The sequence below is a fragment of the Heteronotia binoei genome, chromosome 4 (assembly GCF_032191835.1).
Source record: "Heteronotia binoei isolate CCM8104 ecotype False Entrance Well chromosome 4, APGP_CSIRO_Hbin_v1, whole genome shotgun sequence".
In the NCBI taxonomy this organism is placed as follows: Eukaryota; Metazoa; Chordata; class Lepidosauria; order Squamata; family Gekkonidae; genus Heteronotia; species Heteronotia binoei.
The window spans coordinates 181,264,441-181,277,842 of NC_083226.1; the positions used below are offsets into that span (position 1 = coordinate 181,264,441).

The 13,402-nt window shown below is 51.4% G+C and overlaps 1 protein-coding gene across 2 annotated transcripts in view; it reads right to left on the minus strand.

Annotated features, from left to right (window-relative positions):
• Window positions 1-4,845: 4,845 nt before the first annotated feature.
• Window positions 4,846-13,402, minus strand: part of FAM219A (family with sequence similarity 219 member A) — a 122,522-nt gene continuing 113,965 nt past the window's right edge. The window contains exons 5-6 of one of the 2 annotated variants that reach the window (XM_060236464.1): window positions 9,620-9,674; window positions 4,846-5,160 (exon numbers count right to left, since the gene is read on the minus strand). In XM_060236464.1, coding sequence (XP_060092447.1) covers window positions 5,002-5,160; window positions 9,620-9,674 — 214 coding nt within the window. In that variant the 3' untranslated portion in view covers window positions 4,846-5,001. The remainder of the gene's footprint in view (window positions 5,161-9,619; window positions 9,675-13,402) is intronic. The other variant, XM_060236465.1, reaches the window with a different exon arrangement.

The following is a 13,402-nucleotide window of genomic DNA, read 5'->3' on the forward strand; positions in this document are numbered from 1 at the left end:
CCGCCCTCCACTCCGAAGAGTCTCAGAGCGGCTCACAATCTCCTTTACCTTCCTCCCCCACAACAGACACCCTGTGAGGTGGGTGGGGCTGGAGAGGGCTCTCACAGCAGCTGCCCTTTCAAGGACAACCTCTGCCAGAGCTATGGCTGACCCAAGGCCATTCCAGCAGCTGCAAGTGGAAGAGTGGGGAATCGAACCCGGTTCTCCCAGATAAGAGTCTGCACACTGAATCACTACACCAAACTGGCTCTTTCACTTCCCAGCACAGCCTCTCGCTCACACAGGGTATCGCCTTGGAGGAAATCCTGTTTTTTTCTGAGCTGTCATTGAGATGACAGCTTTGCTTAGCTCCAGTCTTCCCCAAGGAATCAAAATTGCCAGGAATAATCTGTCTCCTCCCTTTCCCCCTGCACTTTACCCAACGACTATGAAACAGCGTTAAGGAGCCTGGGGAATTGCCCAAGTGCACCCCTCCAATCCGTGGATGCGGCTTTTCTCACTCACAGCTACTAAAAACTGAAAAGTAAATGCTCAGAACCAAAGACCTACAAGTAGGCTCGGGATGGGGGAGCAAGCCGACTATTTTAAATGGCTTCCCAGCCGCAACGTAAGCTCCGCTTTTTACAATGCAGTTTTCCCTTAAAGGGCCAGTTCACATATTACATTTCTTTGGCACCCACTTCAGACGTTTTTATAGGTATGCCGAAAGACTGAACATGTGAATGCACACTTGTGTGTGTGTGTGTGTGTAGTAACAAAATGCCTTATACAGGTATGCCCATAAGAGAGCCGGGATTGACTGAAGCCCCCGATCGAGGGACACTCGGGGGCATACTTGGACTCGCTTGTGCATGGTCCGTAAGACGGCATCAAGGAACACTGAGACGGCAGTGCCGCTACGCCACAGAGGCCCCGCTGAAACGTTCCACCTTCCCGATGGCTGCGCTGCGTTATTCACACCCACACCCTTCCCCAAACCTCGAACCCATTCCCTCCTCATGAAGACAAAACAGACACAAAGCCCAGGAGCGAGGAGAAGCCAAAAGATTTTTTTTGTTTGTTTCCATCTTACGTCTCTGCACCAATCTTGGCAAAGAAAACAAGACGTGGCGCCACCAGCGACTTTGGTGAAGAGGCCGAACCCGCCGCCCCTCCGACGTTGGTGGAACGCACATGCCGGGAAGGGCGGCTGATTGGTCAGCTAGTGCAAAAAATGTGCATTAGTCTCACATCTTAAGTCCGTGCAGAGGTTTGGGGGGAGGAAAGCGGAACTCCAAAGCACGGGCTCCCCCCCCCCCCCGATCCTAAATCTCACGGAGGCAACACAAAAGAGGAAAAGTCGGGACAGTCTGCAAAATTCGTTTGCCGCGTGTGCAAATCTAAATAGGGGACTGTTTAATCTGTCAGCGGAGGATCTTCAAATGGATAAAGATGCTTTTTTTGCAAATCAAGGGCCCTAGGCCTGATGATTATTTCGACTCATCTGACTCTATGCTCAGAGATGATTAAAAGGTCTGGTCTGTGAAACGGTTATATTCTTCATGTGCAGATTGTTTGTAAGCAGGGTGTGGATGCGCCACAAACCCCTAGCTTGCTAAAGTAGAGCTCCCTCAATCATGAGGCTATTTATTTCCAAAAATGCAGATCTGGCTATTCTGTTTTCCGTGGTAGGAAACCCCTCCTTTCTGATTCGGAAACAAGGGACGGAGGTCATCCGTGCGATACTGCTCTGCAAACCCCTGGGCCACGCTCCGTACCGATACAAGCAGAGCTGGAATTCTAGCAGGAGCTCATTTGCCTATTAGGCCACACTCCCCCTGAAGCAGCCAATCGTCCAAGAGCTTACAAGGCTCTTTTTTGTAAGCTCTTGGGGGCATTGGCTACACCAGAGGGGTGTGGCCTAATAAGCAAAGGAGCTCTTGCTAGAATTCCACCCTTGGAGACAAGGCTGATTAGCGATGCATGCTGGGAGAAGTCCTCTTCGCGGGCCGTCACGCTACAGGGTGAAAGGCAGCCGTCTGCCTTTTGTGCTCATAAAGAGGAGGGCCGTGCGGCTGTGTGGCGATTCGTGAGTACGCCCGGCACGTGGAACGGTGAAGGGAGGCCTCCTCGTTCAGGGCAGGGAGCCACGGAGAAAAACGAGAGCAAATCATTCCGTTAACGGCAAACGGGTCTGAGGCTCGACCGATAAAGAGGGATGCGGATCTTTTTTTTTTTTTTTTTAAAGAACTCACTGAGTTACTTGAATAAAAGCGTCGATCGCTTCTCACGTTTTAGAACTAGGATTAGCTGCTTACCTTTGCAGGGAACGTAACGGGGGCTGCTCCTTCGGCACAACCTGCACTGGCCACCTTGGCGAATGAATGAGCAGTATGAAAACGAGCTCGACGCAAGTGAAATAATGCTGGGGAGAAGCAAGGCCTGTCCTCGTCCTCTCTGTGAGACAACACCAGGGCTTTTTTTTGGTAGCAGGGACTCCTTTGCATATTAGGCCACACCCCCTGATGTAGCCAATCCTCCAAGAGCTTACAGGGCTCTTCGTAAGGGGTCTACTGTAAGCTCCAGGAGGACTGGCTACATCAAGGAGGCGTGGTCTAATGGGCAAAGGCGTTCCTGTTACAAAAAGACTTGCATATTAGGCCACACCCCCTGATATAGCCAATCCTCCAAGAGCTTACAGGGCTCTTCATACGGGGTCTACTGTAAGCTCCAGGAGGACTGGCTACATCAGGGAGTGTGGCCTAATGGGCAAAGGAGTTCCTGTTACAAAAAGACCTGCATATTAGGCCACACCCCCTGATGTAGCCAATCCTCCAAGAGCTTACAGGGCTCTTCATACGGGGTCTACTGTAAGCTCCAGGAGGACTGGCTACATCAGGGAGTGTGGCCTAATAGGCAAAGGAGTTCCTGTTGCAAAAAGACCTGCATATTAGGCCACACCCCCTGATGTAGCCAATCCTCCAAGAGCTTACAGGGCTCTTCGTACGGGGTCTACTGTAAGCTCCAGGAGGACTGGCTACATCAGGGGGTGTGGCCTAATAGGCAAAGGAGTTCCTGTTACAAAAGACCTGCATATTAGGCCACACCCTCTGATGTAGCCAATCCTCCAAGAGCTTACAGGGCTCTTTGTACGGGGTCTACTGTAAGCTCCAGGAGGACTGGCTACATCAGGGAGTGTGGCCTAATGGGCAAAGGAGTTCCTGTTACAAAAAGACCTGCATATTAGGCCACGCCCCCTGATGTAGCCAATCCTCCAAGAGCTTACAGGGCTCTTTGTATGGGGTCTACTGTAAGCTCCAGGAGGACTGGCTACATCAGGGAGGCGTGGCCTAAGACGCAAAGGAGTTCTTGCTACAGAAAAATCCCTGGACACCACCATCATCGGCGGCATAACTGAGCAGGGGGAGAACTTTGCTCACACCCAGCTCCATGTCAACAGAACAGTAATGATGGCAGACACCGAATTCTGAAGCACAGCTGCTTCCTCCTTAGGAAGCGGCTCCATCTCACGGGAAATCAAGCACGGGATCTAGGACTGCTGACCGGATTCTTGAACGGAAGAATGAAATCCGGCTGCTGACAGGTTTGGAGATGAAGGAGTGGAGCTCTAACCTCCCAAACCCTGATTTCGGAAGACACAGAGCCCTCGGCGGGAACGCAACGGTTCTTGCGGCGAGCGGAATACAAGGGCCCACGCGAGACGAGGCTGCGTTGGGGCCCGAAGCCTGGGAAACAGGCGCTCTCTGGAGCTAAATACAAGCGGGTGACCTCCAAAGCCGGATGCAGGGCATCTCTTCTCTTGGCACGAAAGCATCCGGGGTGCGGAACTTGCACTTTTGACAGAGACGCAGACACTTCTCATCAGCGCCCCATTTATGGGAGACGGGCTGTGTTTTATTCTGTTTCGCACCGTTTTAGCGCGAAGGAAGTTGTAACTAATACTTGCGTGCCAGGCATTCAGAATCCTGAAAAAGAGGATTTCAGATATTGAGAAACGGTCCCTTGTTCCTCTGGACATAAAACTCGTTCCCCTTTAGCATTTGGTATCTTCCCAGATCACGGGCTGCCTGCTGCCTCCCTTTCCCACATTACTTCACCCTGATTACGCTGCTCCTTTATGCTAGCAAGACTCAACGTTCTACCCTCAGTGGCACTGTCTGGGAGGGTGCCAACATCCCTTATCAGGGAAGAGTCTGCAATGGAAGGCGCCTCGAAACGGTCGCCCGCGTCTTACTTCACTGTGATTTTTATGAGGAAGTGTGGGACTGTATACTCAAACCTATTCTGTCTAATCTTTACGGATTACCTGAGGCGAAGTTATTTCTCTTTCTACGATCGCAAGCCTAGTTGCAAAGTACCTTTTGGCTGCCACAACAATCAGGGAGCAAAAGACTAGCTCCCCCCTCCTTGACGTTTGACTGGTTTTGAGAGCTGAAACTCTACGTCAATTTGCTACACTGCACTTCTTATTTCTATGCCAGTAAAGGTATTTGGATTGGACTGATACTTCCGTGCAGCCCGACAAATGAATCTTGGCCTTATCAAGTATCCTGTACTTAATTTCTCCTCCTTCCTCCTGATTGGGGCCAGTTTGCCCCAGTACAGAAACAACGATTTCTCCAGAAAGAAATTCGTCCTCACAGTCCCTTCCCCAGTGGGAGGCCCTGCCTCTTGGCTTTTGCGCCTTCTCAACCGGTTTGCTCCCAAACCCTCTCCATGAACCTTATGAACACACGTCTGGGTCAAGAGGGATCCAAAAACCAGCCTTCCAGACCAGAAACGCACACCCGGCACCTTCAGGAGTTTGCTTAGGTTCGAAATAAAAAAAAAAAAGAAGAAGAGGAGGATTGTAAAATGAACATTTGTTTTGTTTTTTGGTTTCTCCTGGCTCCATAAACACAAAGAGGCGCACGTCCTACCATAGGAGGAAGCAATGGCTGTTAAGTTTTACAGTTATAGCGGAAAGCGCTGATCGGTCACCCCTCGCCAGGCTTCCCTCGTTTACTGGATGTGGCAGGCAGTGGAGGAGGTGGCTTGACAGCACATGCAAGTGGGGTTGACCGACTTCGGGGGGATGAGGTCGAGGTCCTCGTCGTCCGGGATCTCGTCTAACCGATACCCGTCCTTGAGCAGCTGGATGTTCAAGTCCTGGTTGATCTGCTGCAGACAAAGAGTCAGAGAGTCAAACGGCTGGCGATCCGACACCCTCGGCCTCGCCCCGGTTGGAAACATGATTCGTTGTATAAACTGGGGCGGACAAACTGGCTTAATGCAAGAGCCACATAGAATGTTTGAGAGCTCCCAGACATGAATGTCAGCGTTTAAGGGACACAAGGAAGGAAGGAAGGAAGGAAGGAAGGAAGGAAGGAAGGAAGGAAGGGAGGGAGGGAGGGAGGGAGGGAGGGAGGGAGGGAGGGAGGGAGGGAGGGAGGGAAGGAAGGAAGGAAGGAAGGAAGGAAGGAAGGAAGGAAGGAAGGAAGGAAGGAAGGAAGGAAGGAAGGAAGGAAGGAAGGAAGGAAGGAAGGAAGGAAGGAAGGAAGGAAGGAAGGAAGGAAGACAAATGACAACAGCTGCAGATTTATACCCCGCCCTTCTCTCTGAATCATAGTCTCAGAGCGGCTTACAATCTCCTTTTATCCTTTATCTTCTACCCCCATAATAGAAACCCTGTAAGGTGGGTGGGGCTGAGAGAAGAAAAAGAAGAAGATATTGGATTTATATCCCGCCCCCCACTCCGAAGAGTCTCAGAGTGGCTCACAATCTCCTTTCCCTTCCTCCCCCACAACAGACCCCCCTTGAGGTGGGTGGGGCTGAGAGGGCTCTCACAGCAGCTGACCTTTCAAGGACAACCTCTGCCAGAGCTTTGGCAGACCCAAGGCCATGCTAGCAGTTGCAAGTGGAGGAGTGGAGAATCAAACCCGGTTCTCCCAGATAAGAGCCCGCGCACTTAACACTACACCAAACTGGCTCTCCAGAGGGCTCTGACAGGCTATTCCAGCAGCTGCAAGGTAGGAAGGAAGGAAAATAGATGAGGGAGGGAGGAGGGAGGGAGAGGTGGAAAGAAAGCAACTTTAAATGCCTTCTCCAAGCTGGCTGATGGGACAGTGGGGACTTCGAGAGCCACGCAATATATGTGAAAGAGTCCCATGCGGTTCCTGAGCCACAGTTTGGCCACCCCTGGTTATAAATCATCAACATATCTGGTCCTGGTTAAAGAAACGGATTCTGGGGAGAAGTGCGTACTTCGAATGCATGACACATTAGGTCCAAACCCCAGCAAGCATATCCAGTTAGAAGAATCTCTTTGCACGGTTGCAAAACAACTTCGGAGTCCCCGGGAAGCTGCCCGTCAAGCATGTCAGTACTGATACAGAGTGACCATTTTTGTATTCTGTGTAGCCCTGATTTGGCTGGCGCAGGCTAGCTCAATCTCACCAGATCGTGAAATCATAAGAACATAAGAGAAGCCCTGTTGGAACAGGCCAATGGCACCTCCAGTCCAACACTCTGTGTTACATAAGAACATTAGAGAAGCCATGTTGGATCAGGCCAATGGCCCATCCAGTCCAACACTCTGTGTCACACAGTGGCCAAAAAACCCAGGTGCCATCAGAAGGTCCATCAGTGGGGCCAGGACACTAGAAGCCCTCCCACTGTGCCCCCCCCCCCCCCCCGCAGCACCAAGAATACAGAGCATCACTGCCTCAGAGATAAGGACATAAGAGAAGCCATGTTGGATCAGGCCAATGGCTCATCCAGTCCAACACTTTGTGTCACACAGTGGCCAAAAAACCCAGGTGCCATCAGAAGGTCCATCAGTGGGGCCAGGACACTAGAAGCCCTCCCACTGTGCCCCCCCCAAGCACCAAGAATACAGAGCATCACTGCCCCAGACAGACGAGTTCCCTCGATATGCTGTGGCTAATAGCCACTGAAGGACCTTTGCTCCTTATGGAGGCCCTGCAGCGTTTTCAATCAAAGCAAGGTCGACCCTGGTTGGTATGTGGATGGGAGGTCACCAAAGACCAGGGCTGCTACAAGGCAGGCAACGGCAAACCACTCCCAGTTGGCTCTCTCTGAAAACGGATGGCTCAGGCTAGCATGACCTCACCAGATCTTGGAAGCTAAGTAGGGTCGGCCCAGGTGAGCACTTGGATGGGAGTCGAGGGTCGCTACGGAGAGGCAGGCAATGACAGACCATCTGCTTCTCTCTGTCCTGACCCGGATGACCCAGGCTAGCTTCATCTCTATATGGCCGAGGACCTGCCTACCTTAAGGACCGCCTCTCCCCATACGAACCCCAGAGAGCACTGAGGTCAGCGGGGAAGAACCTGCTGACTACCCCGGGCCGAAAGAGGTAAAGCTACAGAGTACCCACACTCGGGCCTTCTCTATTGCGGCTCCACAGCTACGGAACCAGCTTCCGGAAGATAGGCGGGCCCTGCGGGATGTTGAACAGTTCCGCAGGGCCTGCAAGACCATCCTTTTTCGGATGGCCTTCACCGACTAAACAGAGGAACTGCTACGTAAACTTACCATCCATTGTAATAGCACCAGCATACCAATTTTATTAATTTATTAATGTTGGAATGTTAGAATTTTAATCAATCGTTAAATACGTTTGTTTTAAATATCACTGTACAATTTAATGTATTGATTCATGTTGTTAGCCGCCCTGAGCCTAACAACGTTTATATCCCGCCCTCCCCTGCTTCGGCGGGGAGGGCGGGATATAAATAAAATGATGATGATCTCACCAGATCTCAGAAGCGAAGCAGGACAGTACTTGGATGGGAGTCCATCAAGCAAGTCAAGGGTCACTACGCAAAGGCAGGCAATGGAAACCGCGTCAGAACCCCTCTTGCCTTGAAAACCCTACAGGGCCTCCATAAGTCAGCTGTGGGAAAAGGGAAGGTCCCCTGTGCAAGCACCATTCGTTTCAGACTCTGGGGTGACGTTGCTTTCACAACGTTTTCACAGCAGACTTTTTTACAGGGTGGTTTGCCCTTACCTTCCCCAGTCATCTCCGCTTTCCACCCAGCAAGCCGGGTCCTCGGAGAGCCAGTTTGGTGTAGGGGTTAAGTGTGCGGTCTCTTATCTGGGAGAACCGGGTTTGATTCCCCACTCCTCCACTTGCACCTGCTGGCATGGCCTTGGGTCAGCCATAGCTCTGGCAGGGGTTGTCCTTGAAAGGGCAGCTGCTGGGAGAGCCCTCTCCAGCCCCACCCACCTCACAGGGTGTCTGTTGTGGGGGAGGAAGGTAAAGGAGATTGTGAGCCACTCTGAGACTCTTCGGAGTGGAGGGCGGGATATAAATCCAATATCTTCATCTACCTCACAGGGTGTCTGTTGTGGGGGAGGAAGGGAAAGGAGATTGTGAGCCGCTCTGAGACTCTTCGGAGTGGAGGGCGGGATATAAATCCAATATCTTCTTCTTCTTCTTCATTTGACCGACCTCAGAAGGATGGAAGGCTGAGTCAACCTCGAGCCGGCTACCTGAAAACCCAGCTTCCACCGGAGATCGAACTCAGGTCATGAGCAGAGCTTAGAACTGCAGTACTGCAGCTTTTAACACTCTGCGCCACGGGGCTCCTTTTAAGTCAGTTGTGGCTTGATGGCAAATTAAAAATCCTTTTGAGGCTCAGGAAGCCTTAAAAAGAGAACACAGTCGGTGGAGTTTCTTGTATTAAGGCTGACTTGGGTCAAGGTCAATTATGTTCCCCTCCGACATTTCCACTCATCGTATCCTCCACAAGAATTGTTGTGGTCCCCATCTGTGCTTCATGGACATATAAATTTGCCGTATCAAATCAGACCAATCGTCTGTTTCATAGTTTGTATTGACCAAAGGCTGAGGATGGGATCCTTCCCAGCTCTCTGGAGATGCTGGGGATTAAACCCGGGACCTTCTAACATGCAGCATGTGGCTTTATTCTGTTTGATTACCTATAACTTTTAGGGGGGAAAGAGAAGAGTCCTTTTTCAAGGGTAAGCTTATTTGTAACCCCTCAAACGCCAAGAATTTCTGAGTGTGATAATGTAAGGCGGCCCCCTAATCCTGATACTGGCTGGCTCAAGGCCCGATCAAGTTGTTTCTGGGTTTTTTTTTCAGGTCATTATCTGGCTTTGGACTGCAAAAACAAACAGCAGATAAGACCAGATGTTCAGCCAAGGGAAATGACTAATGTGGAAATGTCCTCCCCCCTCCCCCCCCACCAACACAGTCAAGGGAGGAAGTGGGGTGACATTAGAGAGGTTGACAAGATTATGCATGGGATGGAGACAGTACAGAAACAAGTCCTTTTCTCCCTTTCTCACAATACGAGAACTTGTGGGCATTTGATGAAATTGCTGAGCAGTCAGGTTAAAACGGATAAAAGGAAGTCCTTCTTCACCCAAAGGGTGATGGACTGGATGGGCCATTGGCCTGATCCAACATGGCTTCTCTTCTGTTCTTATATGACACAGAGTGCTGGACTGGATGGGCCACTGGCCTGATCCAACATGGCTTCTCTTATGTTCTTATGAAGGGGATCAGCTGTAGTTAAAAAGCTCATCCTTTTTGAAACGCAAATTTAATCTTCAGTAAGAAAGGTGAGTGGAAGGAAATGGGACTCACCTCCGCCGATGAATATCCCGAGGAGGAATATCTGGACATATCGAAGTCATCGTCACTGCAGAGGAAGACGAAGTGCAATGAGAAAAGGCAGACCCCCATTAAGAAGAGACACCCCCCTTAGCATACAGACCACCTCCGTAAATCATTCCTCACCAGGATTCCCAGATTGAAAAGCCCTGCAGGACTAGGCCAAGTGCCCACGTTGCTTGGCATCCTGTTCCCACCCAGACCCCTCCAGGAAACCAGTATGCAAAGCCTTCCCACTTCTCTCCCAGCGTCTGGGGTTCAAAGAAGATACGCTCTCTGAAAGCGGAGATGTCACTTTGCCATCATGGCTGATAGTCCTCGACCGACCTACCGACTGCCTAACCCCCTTCAATGCCAAGTGTTTCATGTTGTAGAATGGAGATTCAGATTTGCACTAGAACATGCACAGAGTGCCAGATAGATTGGCACTAATCCTGATCGCAGAACGTATTTGCGCTACCGGCCTTAACTACTATATTTGCAGAACCTGCCTTGATATACGTGACACAGGCCCACGGTGGTCTTTGAGAACAAAGAAAGAAAGAAAGCGCGTTGCGTATCACAAAGCCCTTATCTCTAGCAAGAATATGTTATCATCATGTTCTGTACACATCTTCTAAGAGAAAGCGAACATTCTCCCTGTTTCCGAAAACATATCACAAATGTAGAATTTTTGAGCTTACACGTTTTTTGGAATTAGGCCAGGCGCCCACACAAAGAAGACAAAGAACCTGGGGCTGAGAGGGCTCTCACGGCAGCTGCCCTTTCAAGGACAGAGACTCAGAGCGGCTTACAATCTCCTATATCTTCTCCCCCCACAACAGACACCCTGTGAGGTGTGTGGGGCTGAGAGGGCTCTCACAGCAGCTGCCCTTTCAAGGACAGAGACTCAGAGCGGCTTACAATCTCCTATATCCTCTCCCCCCACAACAGACACCCTGTGAGGTGGGTGGGGCTGAGAGGGCTCTCACAGCAACTGCACTTTCAAGGACAGAGACTCAGAGCGGCTTACAATCTCCTATATCTTCTCCCCCCACAACAGACACCCTGTGAGGTGGGTGGGGCTGAGAGGGCTCTCACAGCAGCTGCCCTTTCAAAGACAGAGACTCAGAGCAGCTTACAATCTCCTATATCTTCTCCCCTCACAACAGACACCCTGTGAGGTGGGTGGGGCTGAGAGGGCTCTCACAGCAGCTGCCCTTTCAAGGACAGAGACTTAGAGTGGCTTACAATCTCCTATATCTTCTGCCCCCCACAACAGACACCCTGTGAGGTGGGTGGGGCTGAGAGGGCTCTCACAGCAGCTGCCCTTTCAAGAACAGAGACTCGGAGCGGCTTACAATCTCCTGTATCTCCTTCCCTCACAACAGACACCCTGTGAGGTGGGTGGGGCTGAGAGGGCTCTCACGGCAGCTGCCCTTTCAAGGACAGAGACTCAGAGCGGCTTACAATCTCCTATATCTTCTCCCCCCACAACAGACACCCTGTGAGGTGGGTGGGGCTGAGAGGGCCCTCACAGCAGCTGCCCTTTCAAGGACAGAGACTCAGAGCGGCTTACAATCTCCTATATCTTCTCCCCCCACAACAGACACCCTGTGAGGTGGGTGGGGCTGAGAGGGCTCTCACAGCAGCTGCCCTTTCAAGGACAGAGACTCAGAGCGGCTTACAATCTCCTATATCTTCTCCCCTCACAACAGACACCCTGTGAGGTGGGTGGGGCTGAGAGGGCTCTCATAGCAGCTGCCCTTTCAAGGACAGAGACTTAGAGCGGCTTACAATCTCCTATATCTTCTGCCCCCCACAACAGACACCCTGTGAGGTGGGTGGGGCTGAGAGGGCTCTCACAGCAGCTGCCCTTTCAAGAACAGAGACTCGGAGCGGCTTACAATCTCCTGTATCTCCTTCCCTCACAACAGACACCCTGTGAGGTGGGTGGGCTGAGAGGGCTCTCACGGCAGCTGCCCTTTCAAGGACAGAGACTCAGAGCGGCTTACAATCTCCTATATCTTCTCCCCCCACAACAGACACCCTGTGAGGTGGGTGGGGCTGAGAGGGCCCTCACAGCAGCTGCCCTTTCAAGGACAGAGACTCAGAGCGGCTTACAATCTCCTATATCTTCTCCCCCCACAACAGACACCCTGTGAGGTGGGTGGGGCTGAGAGGGCCCTCACAGCAGCTGCCCTTTCAAGGACAGAGACTCGAGTGGCTTACAATCTCCTATATCTTCTCCCCCCACAACAGACACCCTGTGAGGTGGGTGGGGCTGAGAGGGCCCTCACAGCAGCTGCCCTTTCAAGGACAGAGCCTCAGAGCGGCTTACAATCTCCTGTATCTCCTTCCCTCATAACAGACACCCTGTGAGGTGGGTGGGGCTGAGAGGGCTCTCACAGCAGCTGCCCTTTCAAGGACAGAGACTCAGAGTGGCTGAGAATCTTCTATATGTTCTCCCCCCACAACAGACACCCTGTGAGGTGGGTGGGGCTGAGAGGGCTCTCACAGCAGCTGCCCTTTCAAGGACAACCTCTGCCAGAGCTAATGGCTAACCCAAGGTCATTCCAGCAAAGGGTTGGGGGGGGGGGCCCAGATTAGAAGACCCCATGAGGTATCACTTCATCTTTCGTTTCTAAAATGGGAGATGGGATTCATTTGGCCAATGAGATTCCACAAAGGGCCAGAAGCGAGAACTTTGTGACCAATCAACTAGACCTGCTTTGTTATCAGAAATGTATAAATGTTGTGGCTTTGTAAAGATGGCTATGAGGAAAAACTCAGGAAGGATCTCGGTACAGAAAGCGAGAGAGGATGGCTTTTCCTCCTGTCACTTAATGGCAATAAAAGAACCTCTGGATCAACCCACTTGGACCTCTGGCTGTCGAGTCTCTTAAACTGGGCTGGGGACTCAACTCTTGGCACCGACGGTGTGTGCAATAATGTCGCCATCTTACCATGTTACCCTCAGAAACATGGAAAAGGTTGGCATCTCCTGTTGACATGCTTGGGAAACTGATGCATTCGGCCAAAGGTTTGCCCACAGCGGTGTGAGGACAAACTGCGTGCAGATGAGTGATGAAGGCCCTTTGCATGGTAGTGCCACATCTCTGGAATGGCCTACCCAGAGAAGAAGAGGAAGAGGAAGAAGATATTGGATTTATATCCCGCCCTCCACTCCGAAGAGTCTCAGAGCGGCTCACCATCTCCTTTCCCTTCCTCCCCCACAACAGACACCCTGTGAGGTAGATGAAGATATTGGATTTATATCCGGCCCTCCACTCCGAAGAGTCTCAGAGCGGCTCACAATCTCCTTTACTTTCCTCCCCCAAAACAGACACCTTGTGAGGTAGATGAAGATATTGGATTTATATCCTGCCCTCCACTTTGGAGAGTCTCAGAGTGGCTCACAATCTCCTTTCCCTTCCTCCCCTACAACAGACACCCTGTGAGGTAGATGAAGATATTGGATTTATATCCCACCCACCACTCCGAAGAGTCTCAGAGCGGCTCACAATCTCCTTTCCCTTCCTCCCCCAAAACAGACACCTTGTGAGGTAGATGAAGATATTGGATTTATATCCCGCCCTCCACTCCGAAGAGTCTCAGAGCGGCTCACAATTTCCTTTACCTTCCTCCCCCACAACAGACACCCTGTGAGGTAGATGAAGATATTGGATTTATATCCCGCCCTCCACTCCGAAGAGTCTCAGAGGGGCTCACAATCTCCTTTCCCTTCCTCCCCCACAACAGACACCCTGTGAGGTA